Raw genomic sequence first — 16,610 nt, forward strand, 5'->3', positions numbered from 1 at the left:
ACGGTGGTATGTGAGGAAAGCAACAAATAATTCAAAATAAACATACAGATAAAAGATGTTCAGCATCACAAGTAATTCATGAGATGGAAATTAAAACAATAAAATTTCCTTTTACATACAAAGGATTGGTAAGAATATTTAAAATCTGATAATAATGAAGAGTCAGGTAAAGAAAGATGAGACCCATATACACTGACTCTTACACATTTCTGATTAAGATTGCAAATCTGTAACAAAGCTTTCAAGAATTTGGCAATATTACATAAAGCTGAAGAAGGGTTTACACTCAGATGCAGTAATTCCTGTTACAGGAACTTAATTGCATAAAGAAATTAAAATATATGTGCATAAGAAGAAAAGGCACAGAAATATTCATCACAGAAAATCTGTAATAGTGGAAAAACTAGAAGTTTAATGTTCACCAATAAAATACATAATATTTTACTGTCATTGCATAAGGGAATGCTAAATAACAGTTAATATAGATGAACTAAGGCTATATTTATCAACCTGTGTAAAATCCAAAAACATAGTATTGTACCCAGACGAGGAGTTGCAAATCATTTTACATTATATTTCCATTTGTCAAATATCTAAAATATAGAAAATTATACAGTTAATGGATGCATATACAGACATGTAATGACATATGTACACATAACATGAATTTATAAACATCTATGTATGTATAAGTACAAAAAGTATGAATGAGAAAGCCAATTCTAAAAATGTAGACAGCAGTGAGAGCTATAAATGTAAAATAATCTTAACTTTTTAAAAAAACTTATTTGATACACAAATAAAAATGTTTTCTTCGTATTTAAAATAAGCACAGGGCCGGGCAGTGGTGGCGCAGGCCTTTAATCCCAGCAGTTGGGAGGCAGAGGCAAGTGGATCTCTGTGAGTTCAAGACCAGCCTGGTCTACAAGAGCTAGTTCCAGGATAGGCTCCAAAACCAGAGAAACCCTGTCTCGAAAAACCAAAAAAATAAATAAATAAAATAAATAAATAAATAAAAATAAAATAAGCACAGTATACAAGAGGCCCTGGGTTCTATCCCCAGAACTGCAAAATAAACAGATGCACACCTACTCATAAATAAACCTCAACTAAATAGAACAGTGTTAAGATTTGGGCGGGCTGATGGTGAGAAAGAAGGTTTTGCTATATAACCCAAGACTGGTCTCAGCCTTCTAAGCTTTTATTCTTCCAAGTGTTAAAGGGACGTGCCACATCTGGCTTCAAAATGTTACAATTGTTTTAATGCTGGATTTATATTTTTCTCTGCAGTTTTCTGTATCCTTGTAATATTTTTTTAAGTTTTTAAATAGACAAAGCAAAAATCTACATCATAATTCCATCCAAAGAGTCACTAACGGGGCTGGAGAGATGGCTCAGAGGTTAAGAGCACTGGCTGCTCTTCCAGAGGTCCTGAGTTCAATTCCCAGCAATCACATGGTGGCTCACAACCATCTGTAATTTGATCTGGCTCCCTCTTCTGGCATGCAGACCGAACACTGTGTAATAATAAATAAATAATTTTTAAAAAAAATGCCAGGCGGTGGGTGGCACACACCTTGAATCCCAGCACTCAGGAGGGAGAGGCAAGCTGATCTCTGTGAGTTTGAGGCCAGCCTGGTCTAAAAGAGCTAGTTCCATGACAGGTTCCAAAAGCTACAGAGAAACCCTGTCTTGAAAAATAAAACAAAAAACAAAACAAAACAAAACAAAAAAACAAATAAAAAAAAGAGTCACTAACATCATATAATTCAGTCCTATAGAGAACTGAAGTACTGGGTAAGCCCGTAAGTAAAATGGGTCTAGAACCAACCATAAGATTGATAGTACACATGAGAAAAAGAAAGGGAATGATGTAATTAATGTGTCATGTATAAAATTATAGGCAAATGTACAAAATGATGACCTAATCAGTTTCTCCAAACTCTAGAGCTGTGCATTTTGAGGAAGGAAAAGCTTAGAATCCCTTAAGCAATTTTAAATCTCATCTCTAGAAGGAATCAATTGGTTTCTCCATTGTTTGGTCAATAGGTGCTCAAGTTTGTTCCTCGTGTTTCAAATAGTGAGCTGTGTTTTATTGATATAAAATGTGAAAATAACTTATTTTACCTCTGACTGAAGTTTCTAACTAACACAACTGAGATGTTTTGAAAATAATATCTTACTCCAACTGCTTTTGAAGACTGAAAAGGCTTAACGGGAGCCTGCTATGACTGTTCTCATGGTCATTAGGAATAAGGCTGTTTTGGTTTTCAGCTGGTAAGTGGGCTTTGTGAACATACCACGGTGCCTCAGCAGTGTCCAGATATGGTAAGTTAAGTCAGTGACCAATCATCTTAGGACTCATCAAAAGAGCAGAGTCATGCCTTTGCCGTTGCTATCTGGAAGAGAAGCTCTAGGAACTGGACATTATGTGTCAGGACTCCCAACAATCCCCACTTTAACATTTTAAGATATTAACCCAAGCCAAGAGCTCCTGGAAGGCAAGCCCCACTGTCTTCCTGCTGTTGACGGAATGAGAGTACCTTCCAGGTCCTATTAAACAGTGGTTCTCAACCTTTAATACATGTAGTGGTGACCCCCAACCATACAATTATGTTCGCTGCTACCTCATAATTAATTCTGCTACTGTTATGAATTGTAATGTAAACAGCTGTGTCTTCCAATGGTCTTAGGTGACCCTGTGAAAGGGTCATCAACCCACAGATTAAGAACCACTATATTAAGCCCTATTGTGGTGTTCCTTTTTTAAAAAAATATTTATTTATTTGTTATGTATGCAATGTTCTATCTGTGTGTATGTCTGCAGGCCAGAAGAGGGCCCCAGACCTCATTACAGATGGTTGTGAGCCACCATGTGGTTGCTGGGAATTGAACTCAGGACCTCTGGAATAGCAGGCTGAGCTCTTAACCGCTGAGCCATCTCTTCAGCCCTGTAGTGTTAGTTTTTAAAACAGAAAGTGAATCCACACTTTTCTCAAACATGTCAGCCTGATTTTTTAAAAAAAAAAAAAAAAAAAAAAAAAAAAGATAAGGATAGACTCTTAGGAGCTAGGAGAGAACACTTTATCCAAATGACTAGAAATTGGAGAAGATAAATTCAGCATATGAAATGATACCCAATAGATACAGGGTATCAAGGAATAAAATACAACCAGTTCCAACTCTACTTTTAATTTTAAATGTTTTTTTTTAAACAAAACAAAACAAAACAGATCATGATGGAGCATGCTTAGAATCCCAGCTCATGAGAGGTTGAAGAGGGAAGATCTCAAGATCAAAACTAGCCTGAGTTATAGAGGGAAACCCTTGCGTTTCAAGAAAAACAACCCTCACCAGATCAGTTATGGACTAAAATGAAAAACTATTATAAACTTATAATATACAACTTTTACTTTTAGACTTCATTTTCTTCCACTATTTTTTTCACTTGTGTATCTTTTTTTTACTGTTTTTAATTCTTCCACTATTAAGATATGAAATTTGACCAGATGCAGAAATCCAATCTACATAATGAGAACATGACAATCATAATGGTTACCACTTATCAAACTTATACACCAGAAACTTGCTGTGGTTTGAACCTTACATGAACTTATTACTTATTCATTATAACATGACCTGGTTAATAATAATATAGTTGTTTCTAGTATATAAAAGAAGTCACTAAAGGTAAAACAACTTTTCTACAGCCAGGAAGTAGTGGCACACACCTTTAATCCCAGCACTTGGGAGGTAGAGGCAGGCGGATCTCTGTGAGTTCGAGGCCAGCCTGGTCTACAAGAGCTAGTTCCAGGGAAGCTCCAAAGCTACAGAGAAACCCTGCCTCAAAAAAACAAAATACAACAACAACAACAAAAACATTTTCCTACATTCAACCAGCTAGTAAATGCCAGAGTTGGTGTTTGGCCCCATGGCTGTCTGGCTTCAAAGCCCTATGATCTTTATTGCTGCCTTAGAAGTCTGGAATGGAGGGTATAGAAAATCTAGTTAGTCCTAAATTGAAAGAAACTTAATCAAATCACGTGTCTTTCTTCCCTGAAGTTTTCCTAGATGTAGAATGAGAGCAATATCATTTCCTTTTCTCATCATAATGAGATCCAGAAGCTCATGGGATATATATACTCACAGCATTCCATTTTAGCTAAAAAGATCTGTGGACACACAAAACGTGTCTATGAATGTTCATGTTTGGTTATTCATATCAACCAAAGAATAGAAACAGCAATGTCCATCAGCTAGTGAACAGATAAACTGTTGCATATAACAATGGGATAGTTCCCAATCACAACATGGGTGAAGTCATAGATGAATTTGGTAAACACTAAGTTAAAAAAGCCACACACAAAAGGCTACTTTTGTACGGTAGGATTTCACTGCCATGAAAAGTCTAAAACAAGGAAAAGCACGGGGATCAAGGTAGATTAAAAGTTGCCAGGGGTTGAGATATGGGGGTTTAAAATTATAGTAAAAGTTACTGCTAATGGCTATAACACTTCTTTTGGGAAGGTAAAATGTTCTCTAAATAGACAGTAGTGATGGTTGCATAACTCGGTAAATGCAGTAACAACTACCTAATTGCACATCTTTAAAGGATACCATTTATGGGGCATGAATTACATCTCAATATAGCTGTTTGGTTTATTGCTTTTTTAAAATAATTTTATTTAACTTTATTTCATGTGAGTTGGTATAAAGGTGTCAGATTCCCTGGGACTGGAGTTACAGACAGTTGTGATCTGCCATGTGGGTGCTGGGAACTGAACCCAGATCCTCTGAAAGAGGAGCCAGTGCTCTTAACCTCTGAGCCATCGAACCAGCCCGTTTGGTTTACTGTTAAGAACAACTTTGGAATGGATGAAAATAGAGAACACTATCCTGAGTGAGGTAATCCAGACCCAAAAAGATGAATATGGTATGTACTCACTCATTAGTGGATTCTAGCCATAAACAAAGGACATTGAGACTATAATTCATGATCCTAGAGAACCTAAATAGGAAGGTGTACCCCCCCCCAAAAAAACCCATGTAGTTATCCTCTTGGATATTGGAAGTATACAAAATTTCCAGGCAAAAATTGAGAGTTTGGGGGTGGGGGTGGGACGGGGGTAAGGGGGGATGGGGAGAGAGAAGTAAGAAGGGGAGGATGGGGAGAACTTGGGGGAATGGGACCGTTGGGATGGAGGAGGAGTGGATATGGGAGCAGGAAGTATATATCTTAATTAAGGGAGCCATTTGAGGGTTGGCATGAGACTGGACTCTAGAGGGGTTCCCAGGTGTCTAAGGAGATGTCCCCAGCTTGTTCCTTGAGCAGCTGAGGAGAGGGCGCCTGAACTGGCCCTATACTATAGCCACACTGATGAATATCTTGCATATCACCATAGAACCTTCATCTGGTGATGGTTGGAGATAGAGACAGAAACCCACATTGGAGCACTGGACTGAGCTCCCAAGGTCCAAATGAGGAGCAGAAGGAGAGAGAACATGAGCAAGGAAGTCAGGGCCGCGAGGGGTGTGCCCATCCACTGTGACAGTGGGGCCGATCTAATGGGAACTCACCAAGGCCAGCTGGACTGGGACTGATGGAGCATATGATCAAACGGGACTCTCTGAATGTGGCTGACATGGAGGCCTGACTGAGAAGTCAAGGACAAAGGCACTGGGTTTTGATTCTACTCCATGTACTGGCTTTGTGGGAACCTAGTCTGTTTGGATCCTCAACTTCCTAGACCTGGATGGATGGGGGGGGGGGACCTTGGACTTCCCACAGGGCAGGAAACCCTGACTGCTCTTTTAACTGGAGAGGGAGGGGGAGGGAAATTGGAGAAGGGGAGGAGGTGAAAATTTGTAATAATAATAATAAAAAAAGGAAAAAAAAAAGAAAAAAAGAAAAGAACAACTTTGGAGACCATGGCAGTCAAACAAATACATGTAAAAATACTTTGAAAAAATGTATTATAGAAGTATTGGACTATTTTTGACAGTATATATTACATGGTTATAAAGAGACCCGGTGGTGCATGTCTTTTAGTCCCTGCACTGGGGAGGCAGAGGCAGGCAGACAGACCTCTGAGTTCCAGGCCAGCTTGATCTATAGAGAGAATTCCAGTACAGCTAGGGCTACACAGAGAAACCCTGCCTCAGGAAAACAAACAAATGAACCTCATTACATACATTGAAAAAAAAAAAGCATGGCCTTTTCTACCACTGCTGCTGGCTGCTATTTTTTCCTATGAGGATTCTGATTCCCTTCAAAGTACTTAGTTCCTCTGGCTCCTGAATACCCAGTTAATAAAACAATAATAAAATGAAATCTAAACTTGCTCTGATGGAAACCTCAGGGACTTGTCCTGCTTACAAGGAGAAAGAGGGCGAGGAAGCCACAAAACCACTAGGGCCTATGTTCAAGGCCAGAGAGGATAACAAGAATCTAGAGCTATCCAGAAATATCTGAAAGTACTTCATCAGGATTTTCTACAGTGAAGTCAGACAACAGGCCGGCTCTAAAGACGCCACTTTAGAAACAATCTGCACCTCCATATGCTGGTCAACACAAACACATCGCATTTCTCCCCTTCCCCTTGTAGCAGTGGTTCTCGACCTTCCTAACGATTAGCCCCTATAATACAGTTTCTCATGTTGTGGTGACCCCCAACCATAACATTGTTTTTGTTGCTATTTTATAACTGTAAATTTGCTACTGTTATGAACTGAGTTTTCTGATGATGTCAGGTGACGTCTGTAAAGGGCCATTCAACCCCAAAGGGGCTGTGAACTGCGGGCTGAAAATCGCTGTGCTATAAAGTAAACATACAGCCTCTCTGGCGAGCTTGGCAAGCACTCTTACCACTGAGCTATCCACAACCCACATTTTTCCATTTTCCTTTCAACAGTAATTGTCTGCAGCACAAATTTTTAACTCATTTTAAAGTTAAGGAAACCGAGGCACGAACAAGCCCATCCAGTTAATAAGCAGAGTCAATCCCTTGTCAGCATCTGTTTTCTAACTTCCCCCCTCATGCTCGCCTGTCTTTCACCAGATCATGGGTGAATCTGCATTTGCCACATGAACTTGGCCCAAGAAATTTAACTTCCCTTTGACTGCTTTGTTTTGTGGCATTCATTCTGTAAGTTTCACTGGAAACACTTGTTCAGAATAATATTAAATGGTTTTGAATAAAGCAAACTTCTCTGGTTAATCTTTCATGAATAATGAATGAACAAGGCTAGAGATCCCTTTCCAGCTACTAAAAAGGGTTTCAGAACGGATTCGGGAATGCTGGTGTGGAGCAGCCCCGTGAATGACTTCTGGACTATGCTACTCTGGCTTCCCAGCCAATCCAATGGTTAGAGATTCTCTCCATGAAATCAGGGAAGCTGCTCTGCACACAACCATGTCCTCATTTTTCACAGATGTGCTGAAATCTCTCTGTGAGTTGCTGCTTTCCAAGTTACCATTTATTATCTCTTTCTCTTTTTCCTCTCCCCCCACTAATAGCATTTAGTTCACACTTCTTTAGAAGGTGGGAAGTTTCACCATCCCAAAGGAAAGCAAGCAACTGTGATGTAATCAGCAGACACCATCACATACTGTCAACTATCACCTCAGTGCAAACCTTGGAAACTCACCACAGCTGCCTCCAGCCTTTCTCCACGACCACACAGAAGGCACAGGGACCTCAAGAGCAGCAGTGATTAGGGATGGGACAAGAGGACACATTTTTTCTAAAAAACTGCTGGTTTTTCTTTTAACATATAAGAAGAATTGAATTTCAATAGTAAACTCAGGTCTTATAGACCACTCTGTAAATTTAAAAGGAATGTACTGTATTTAAATTAGATTTCTACTCATTTAAGTCTCAATCATCTTCTTTGCAATTAGTCTTGACCTTAGTTAACTTCTGACACTATCCTATCTATAAATGTGTAAGAACTCTTACTTGATGTAGAGATAAAACAAAACTTAAATTTAGACACTCCTTTCATCATGTATGTTCATTTTCCCAAGCTGTTCAGTTAAAGACAGCACCTCTAGGTATTGAACTAATGAATTAACAACTTTACAATTGATGATGGACTTTCCCTAGGTAAAGGATCACAGATCTTTAGAGCGCTAAAAAACACCAGACATATGTAGCACCTTTATTTTAGAAGTGAGAAGATGCCCAGGATACTAAGTCTCACAGATGGTTTAATCATGGGCCTTGCTCTTGGTTCCTGACTCCTTTGTTATACTTGTTGACAGCACCTGGGCTCCATACTCAAAGGCCAGAGTTCAGTTCCCAAATCTATCTCACAGAAGGAAAAAATCCACTCCAACAAGTTCCATGGGGGTCAGAATGGTTTCTTCACATATATCCTACCAGTACAGGAAATTGGTTACCACTTTGAATATTTTACAATTAAATTCTTGTGACTCACCCTGCTGAGTTGATCCAATAACCTCTGGTTCTGTTCTGACAGCTCCTGGACGGCCCGGGTTTTTTCTCGGTCTGCTTCCCGCAGGTGGACCTGCTGCCGTTCCAGCTCGTCCTGCAGCTGCTTCACATCGGTCTCCAGCTCTGACACTCGTCCTTCCCACTCCCCTTCCCGATTCTCAAACCGTCTTCTCAGTTCATGTTTCTCTTGTTCTAAGTGCTGGGGCAAAAAAGGGGTGTGTGTGTGTGAATAAGCACACAGGGCATGTTGTCCAAGTCACAGCTACAGAAGTATTCTCTTCTAGAACAAGGAAGGAGTTGGTCTCACAAAGAAAACATCATTCCTACTGGAAACACTTAATGTTTTGTTTCTTCTCCCTGAGCATGAGGCTCTAGACTTGGAAACTCATATCTGGAATTTAACAAGTCATCTTTTGATTAAACTATATATTTAAACAACTAAAAATTAGCCCAACAACCAAAACACTTGTTATTTTTTAAAGGAGATCTCTCTTGGAGCCATCTTTTTTTTTTTTTTTTTCCCTTGAGACAGTGTTTCTCTGTAGCTTTGGGGCCTGTCCTGGAACCCGATCTGTAGACCAAGCTGGCCTCAAACTCACAGAGTCCGCCTGTCTCTGCCTCCTGAGTGCTGGGATTAAAAGTGTGCGTTACCACTGTCCAGCTTAGAATCATCGTTTATGCTTAACATTAGGTCAAAAGCAGCAAAGTGATTAGTTCATGGTCAGTAACAGAAAATGGGAGAGCAGATTTGTGTTTAAGTTACTTGATGTACTTAGTGTTTCAAATCAAAGTTAGTAGATATTTGCTACTGTATATATAATATACTACTATATTTCAAAAGCACTAAGGCAAGTTCAGTGTTAGATTTATTTTATGTGCGTGTGTCCGGTGCTGGAGGTGAAAAGAGGATGTTGAATTCCCTGGAACTGAACCTACAGATGGTTATAAGCTGTCATATAGGTGCTGGGAACCAAGTCCAGGAAAAGAAGACAGTGAACCATCTCTGCCGCCCTGCCAGACCTATTTTAAATCATGCATTATTAGTAAGCATTATTATTAATGTTTATTTTTGGCTCATCCATTCGTTCTTGAGTGGTTGCTGAGGCACAGAAACTTACTTAGAGACATTGGTGATAGACAAGACACAGTCTTTGTCTTTATGGGTTTTCATGTCAGTGGAGGACAATAGTAAAAATAAACTGTGTGTAACAAATGGTATTCAGGAAAACTAAAGATGGTTTGAAGTAACAATTCGATCAAAAAGGAGTCCACTGGCTCGAGGTAACCAGCGTATCTTTTCACTGTATGAGATGAACAGCGATTCAGAGGCAAATATGTTTTCCTGTTTAGAAAGTAGTACATCCAATAGCCAAATCTTTACTTCATTCTAACTAAAGTACCAGTACTTAACTTTTGGTGAGCTAACTATTCAAAGTACACTGACTTAAGCTGTGCATAGTGGGTCATACCTGTAATCCCAGCCCAGGGAAAGCTGAAGCAGAAGTACTTCAGCCCAGGCTACAGTGTGAGATCCTATCTCAAAAACAAAAAATAACGACTCTGATCCATTTCCTAAGCATTCAGGCAGGACTGGAATGAGGTTTTCAACACCCTAAAATGAATTTTTGACTCTCTCCCTTCAGAGTGCTAGGTCAGTCTTCCTGGGAAAAGACACTCTTAATTGAAGTTCTTATCTTTCAACGTAATTTTTTTTTTTTTTTTTTTTTTTTTTGGAATTCTTCTTTTGGAAACGTCAAGTGCCAGCTTACCGTCACGTTAGAAAACCAGTCCCATTATGTCAAATTTGAAGTGGGCCTAAATTACAAGATTATTCCATTTCATCTTGTCACCTTACTCTTTACTGAGTGACTTGCAAATGTTTCTACAAGCCAAATTTACTCCCCCAAAATGAAAATTTATCATGTTTGAGAACAGTCAGGAGAACTTGACAAAGATAAAAACAGCAATCCAAAATAAAAATTGAGTACACTGGCGAAGGCAGTGTTCATGAAAACTTTCAAACTGACCACATTAAGGGGACCATTCATTTGGTTATAGTCACTCAAGTACACAGACTGAAAAGTCACGTAACTTTATATTTACAAAATATATACTTCAGTTTGGAGCATGTGGAAAAGGAGTAACAAGGGAGAAATGTCTACCTCGGACCGGTATGTAAACTATTTGCTCTTTTCTATCCTGATAATGTGAAACTTTCCAAACTGAGGATTTTTTCAGTCACTCTGGAAATTTCACAAAGACAGAATGCAGAAATAAAAGCTAAATTCAATTCTAAAACCGTAATTGTTAGTTTTGTCCAACATGAAAACGGCTGAGCAGAAGGCAACACCAAGAACTCAGTAACCACAGTGTTACTGAGAGGCCGGATAAATTAGGCTTGTGTTCTAAAAGAACAGAGACTTAAAAATATTTAGCCAACAGCTGCTAGTGAACAGTCCGACCAGCAACTGAAACAATCCAATTAACTCGTAGGGTGGAGTTGAGACAGGTGGTGTTGATCAATCTAATCTGTCCTTATATTTCTTTAACAGGAAACAAACCCCCATTTCAGGTGTTTCAACTCTTGATGAATTTTGTACAGAGTTTAGCCTTTGGTTTACTTTAGGAAATTTCTCCTAGAATTGTATTTTCATTTAAGCATTAAGTTAACCAGTAAATGGGCTGGAGAGATGGTTCAGAGGTTAAGAGCATTGACTATTCTTCCAGAGGACTGCAGTTCAATTCCCAGCACCGACAGTGGCAGCTTACAACTGTCTGTAACTCCAACTCTAGGGGATTTGACACCCTCACACAGACATACATGTCAACAAAAAACCAAAAATAAAAAAATTAACCAGTAAAGTCTAAGAATAATAATAATAAATATAGAGGTCTTGTCTGCCTGTGCTTCTTTTTGTTTTCCAGGGTTATATGGTACTTTGAAAATTAACAAGATTATCAAGGCCACCAAAACAAGAAAAGTCTAAGAAGAGGCTACGAGACAGAAAAACTAATGTAATAAGGAATCCTGCAACAGAAAAAAGACATTTGATACAGACTTAGGGTACTTTATTAATTATGGTGTATGTTAGTGTAAGATGTTGGTAACAAGATGAGCCTGGATGTGGGGTATATGGATACTGTATTACTGTTCCAATTTTTCTCTAAATACAAAACCAATCGTTAAGAGAAAAAAAAAGAACAAATCAATCAACTTCTACAATACAAAAATTAGTGTTACTAATCTAAATAAAATAGATACTTAATAAAGTGACACCATCCTCCTAAGCCCAGGCCACTGCTTATGAAAAATACCAGGGAAAAGCTCTGTTCTCCTGAGCAGCAAGCACTGAACGTACATCAGAATCCCCAGCCCTTCTCCTCGTCTAGTAGTGACTCTCAGAAACTCACTTCTATCTCCCTCCATCCCTCAATTAAAAAAAAAAAAGAAAAGAAAAGAAAAAAAAGAATACCAAACTAAGAGAATCAGGCTTGGATGGGGAGAGAAAATACCAGAGAGAAGAGATTACTTCTGTAGAAATGGATAATCTACTCTCTGCCATATGGGGGAAAAAAAAGAATCTGTATATGGTCTTCAGTAAGCAAAGTACATAAACACAAGCTAGTACTTTAATTCATACTAAGAGAAAAAAATAAGGACCTGGTTAGATGTATGTTTTTAAATTAAAAGAGTTAATTACAGGTACAGAAGAAATAATAAAAAGGCCTTTCAATTAGATTTTTAAGCATGTGAAAAATATATTCTAGTAAGCTATAAAATGTCTACATTAATCTTTAAACCATTAATACACCTTTAAAAAGACAGTTGCACAAAACCAAATGCTTTTATGTTTGTAATAACCAGATAAAATCCTAGATGTGGCATATAAAACTAGAAATATACTCCTGAGTGGCAGGCAGGGAAGATCTTGACTATGGTTTGCCTGTTCAAAAATCAGAAAAGTGACAATTCTGAGGACACCAAAATAAACTGGTGCCTGAGAACACCACCACTGCTACTTATTATTATTATTTCATTTGTGGATAAAGGATCCCACTGTGTTGCCCATGGTGAACTCAGAAGTCAATTTCCTTCATAGTACCTGGAATCAGAACACATGCCACCATATCCTCCCCTCACGTGCTGAAACTCCAAACCAATTTGTTAGCAAATGTGTTTGATGTCAATATCTGACAGTTCTTGGAAAATATTAAACCCTTCTTAAAGGATTATTATTATTACTCCCATGTGTTTAATTAAGAAATATAGCTGCTATGATAAACTTTAGAAAGTATTTTGTCTAAACAGACATTATTAACTCTAATAATGTTCAAAAAATAGACTAGCGGAGGAGGGGTGCTGGAGGGATGGCTCTGAGGTTAGGAGCACTTACTGTTCTTGCAAAGGACCTGGGTTTGCTTCCCAACTACCATGTAATGGCCCATGTGTAACTCCTATTCCAGGAGAACTGACCTTTGTAGGCACCCGGTATGCAGGTAGTGCACACACATGCAAACAAACACTCATAACACACAAAAATAAAAGAAATAAATCTAAAAAGAATACACTATAGAGAAAATTCACTTGCAGGTATCAAATGAAACAAATCCAAATAAATTAGTCACTCTCCATTGTAGCACTAGAAGAATTAACAAGGGCAGACATTAGTGGTGCGATCATCAGTATCATCAAATAAATATATTCATTAATGAGCAAGTATGTATGTATATATATATATATATATATATATATATATTTGTTATGTATGCAGTGTTCTGCATGCATGCATGCCTGCAGGCCAGAAGAGAATGCCAGGTCTCTTTATAAATGGTTGTGAGCCATCATGTGGTTGCTGGGAAATGAACTCAGGACCTCTGGAAGAGCAGTCAGCAGTCATAACGTCTGAGTCATCTCTCCAGCCCTAGTGAATATATTTTCAAGTGTACACACACAAAAAAAATCTTAAGAGTCAGATACAGTGTACGCCTACAGTCCAATTAGTTGGGAACTGAGGCAGGAGAATCTCTTAAATTCAGGACTTCAAGACCAACAAGAGTAACAACACAGTGAGGCCCTATCTAAAGAAAAAAAGATAATTTTCAAATATATATAGAAGTATAAATAAATTTAAATTTTCAATCTATGCTTAAGTTGTGGTAGAGTACACATGACATATAACTTACTATCTTATCCACTTTCACCATGGACAAGTCAGCAGTGTTGCATATAATGGAAATACTGTGCAACCAACCTCCAGAATTTCAAAAGTGTAACACTAGTATTCACAAGCAGAACTGCAGAAGAGACAAGATCTTAAATGATAGTTTAGGCTATTTAAGCTATTTTATTTTATTCTTGCCCATGTAGTCAATTACAAAATGTCAAAGGTCACTTATTTATCCCTTTACAGCAGAATCTTTTTTGTTGCTGTGGAATTTTGAAATCCTTTTCCTTTACTCAAAGCTCCACGTGGAAACCAGGATTTGTGCAACTCTACACCATGAAACCTATCACTAATCAAACTGATAGGATGCTCTTTTCAAGCTCCCTGTTTCTTCAATTAAGTCCCTGACTGAAGGCATTCACATCACAGGTACAAATCTCTGGGGTAGCACTCCTGTGCAGTGTCACGTAACCGAAATTACTCTAGGAAGAAAGGACACCCTTTTATTTCCAGACCTCTCCTTCAAGTGGACATGAAACAATTCAGACCGCTAAGTTAGCATTCTGTTGCATTCTGGCAGGCCAGGACCAGATTTCACAGACAACCTCCCAGACCTATCTCAAGAGCCCATCAACTGGCAGGCCTAGTTCACAGGCCGGCTGAAACACTGGACACTCACTGGTTTCCTTTTCTCTCCTGATTTAACTTCTGATAGGTCACAGGACTGCAGACACACACAGTCTTATTACAGGAGTGTTTCCCAGGTCACATTCTGACTGTTCAAACAGTAGCAGTGAGATGGAACCTGACAAGCATTCATTTGTGGCCTAGTCACATCTGTGCGATGTTCAGACAGAATGAAAAGATCTAGCTGAAGACAAAACGGGTAACCATAGTAAACGCAGGGGCAGGAAAGGTGTTTGTTTCCACTGCCAAACATGATTCCCCTCTCCGTTCTATTTTGAAATATACTGTATTAGAGAACGGTAATCATTCTTCAGAACTGCATTCAAGACCCTATTTTGCTTCAGAGCAATAAATAAATGAATAAAATTTAAAGAAATAAAAAAACAGCAAGCATAGTTCTAGAAGGTTTTCTTGCATGGCATTAACAAAAATATTACTGACATTTTAAAAACTGTATTCTAAAAATTGGTTGTGGTGTGTGTGTAGGTCAGAGGACAAATTGCTAGTGTCAGTTCTTTCCCCCATGAGTTCTGGAGATGCAACTGAAGCAAATGTCCTTACCACAACACACCCCGGCCCCGGGAGAAAAAAAAAGTGTCTATTTAAAAGTAGTTAAAAGTAACTCTTAGGTGCTGGGAGTCAGGACACAGAAAACTAATAAAATGCAGATAACTACTGAAGCCCAAACTAAATCCACTCCCAGTGATCACATGCTGAGCCCTGCCTCTCTGATTTCTGCAATGGAACCATATTCCCTAATCCCCAAGCATTTGAAAGCTATATAAAGCTCCTTTAGGGGCACTTGTTTCCCACAACTCTCTGCCAGGAAGTTAAGACAAGGGCATGCAGAGGCCTTAATGCCCAAACTGGAAAGCTTTAGGCTAAGACTCTGATTAGAGATTAACTGCCTCTCTGAGCACCTGAAGCATATTTTAAATGCTTCTCGATGTTCTCATTTCTGTGTGCAGATATCGCCTCAGTGCTGTATAAATTAGTCATACTGTAAGCTCTATTTTAGACGCTGTGTACAGTACATATATAGAACGGCCCACAGCAGCATAGACCCACATCTGAGCTGGGTGCGAAAGTCAGGTGGGTTCCATGAATGCTCTGATGATCATTAAAACTATCCATCCTGCCCCCTGTTCTCAATGATTTTCTTCGAGCTAGGATAAGCATGAAAGGAGGGAGGGCATGTGATTCCGCAAACTGCCCAGGAATAGGAAGGTACCCGGCTTCCCACCCATGCCGCCGGAAGGTCCTCACCTCCAGCTTGTCGGTGAGCTCCTTGTGCATCTGCTCGTACTGTCGGCTCATGTCCTGGTTCTTCTCGAGCAGTGCCTTGCCTAGCCGGGCCGCCAGCACTAGATCCTTCTCCTTCTGTCGGATCACCGACAGCAGCTCGGGATCCTGGGTAGACGGAGGCGGCTCGTGCCCCTCAGCCGGAGACCCCGGCTCCGCCTGTAGATGCTCCCCGGGATCGGACGACCGCTCCCCGGCCGCCAGCAACACCAGCTCCTCCTCTAAGGCCAGTTCCAGTTCCCCGGGGCCCCCGGGGAAAGAGACGAGGGCGGCGGCGGCCGCGGCGGCGGGACTCCCGACTGCGTCCCCGGCCCCAGCGGGCAGCTCCATGCAGCAGGCGCTGTCCGGCTCGGCGGGTGCTGAAGCTCGGCCGGCCAAGCCCAGGCAGAAGGCGGACATGGCCCGCGCGCGCCGAGCCCGCAGCGGTGCGGCCCGGCCGGCGCGCGCCAGGCTGCAGGGGGGGAGGGGCCCCGCCGCGCCGCCCCGCGCTTCGCCTCGCGCCGCGGCACGCGCCCCCCGGGTCCCCGCGAGCCCTGGGCGCGGCGCGCGCGGGCGGCCCGCCCCTCCCCCGCGCCGGCGGCACGTGCCCCCGCCCCCGGGGCTCAGCTGCGGCGCGCACCCGGGACGAGGACGAGGGGGCGAGGGAGTCGGCGAGAGCGTCAGAGGAAGGGGAGAGTGCGGGGCCGCGAAGCGGGAGGGGAGGCCGCGGAGAGGGTCGCCGCGAGACCCGGTTTTCAGCCGCCCTGTTGCTGTTGTTGCTGCTGCTGCCGCCGCCGCCGGCCGGCCTGCGCCTCACGGGGCGGGCTGCGCTCCGCTGTCGCTGCGACGCTCGTGGTTCCTGCTGCTGCTGCCGTCGGCCGCTCCCTGCAGCCGCGCTCCATGTCCCCCGGCTCGGCGGCAGCAGCGGCGGCGGCGACGGCTGCTGCTGCCGCCGCTGCAGGGGCCGAGGCGGCGGCTCGACATCTTGCGTCGCGCTGCCCCGGAGCGTTCCTTCCTGCCT

General features: G+C 41.2%; 1 protein-coding gene across 3 annotated transcripts in view; it reads right to left on the reverse strand.

Annotated features, from left to right (window-relative positions):
• The window catches only part of Bicdl1 (BICD family like cargo adaptor 1), a 95,301-nt gene extending 79,203 nt beyond the window's left edge, over positions 1-16,098 (reverse strand). Inside the window, exons 1-2 of one of the 3 annotated variants that reach the window (XR_009056809.1) lie at positions 15,575-16,093; positions 8,440-8,655 (exon numbers count right to left, since the gene is read on the reverse strand). Coding sequence is in view for 2 of the 3 variants with exons in the window: in XM_057764086.1 (XP_057620069.1) it covers positions 8,440-8,655; positions 15,575-16,009 (651 nt within the window). In the remaining variant the exon portion in view is untranslated. Of the gene's footprint in view, positions 1-8,439; positions 8,656-15,574 lie in introns of all 3 variants that reach the window. The other 2 variants (XM_057764086.1, XM_057764085.1) reach the window with 2 other exon arrangements.
• Positions 16,099-16,610: the final 512 nt, after the last annotated feature.

The sequence above is a fragment of the Chionomys nivalis genome, chromosome 3 (genome assembly GCF_950005125.1).
Source record: "Chionomys nivalis chromosome 3, mChiNiv1.1, whole genome shotgun sequence".
NCBI lineage: Eukaryota > Metazoa > Chordata > Mammalia > Rodentia > Cricetidae > Chionomys > Chionomys nivalis.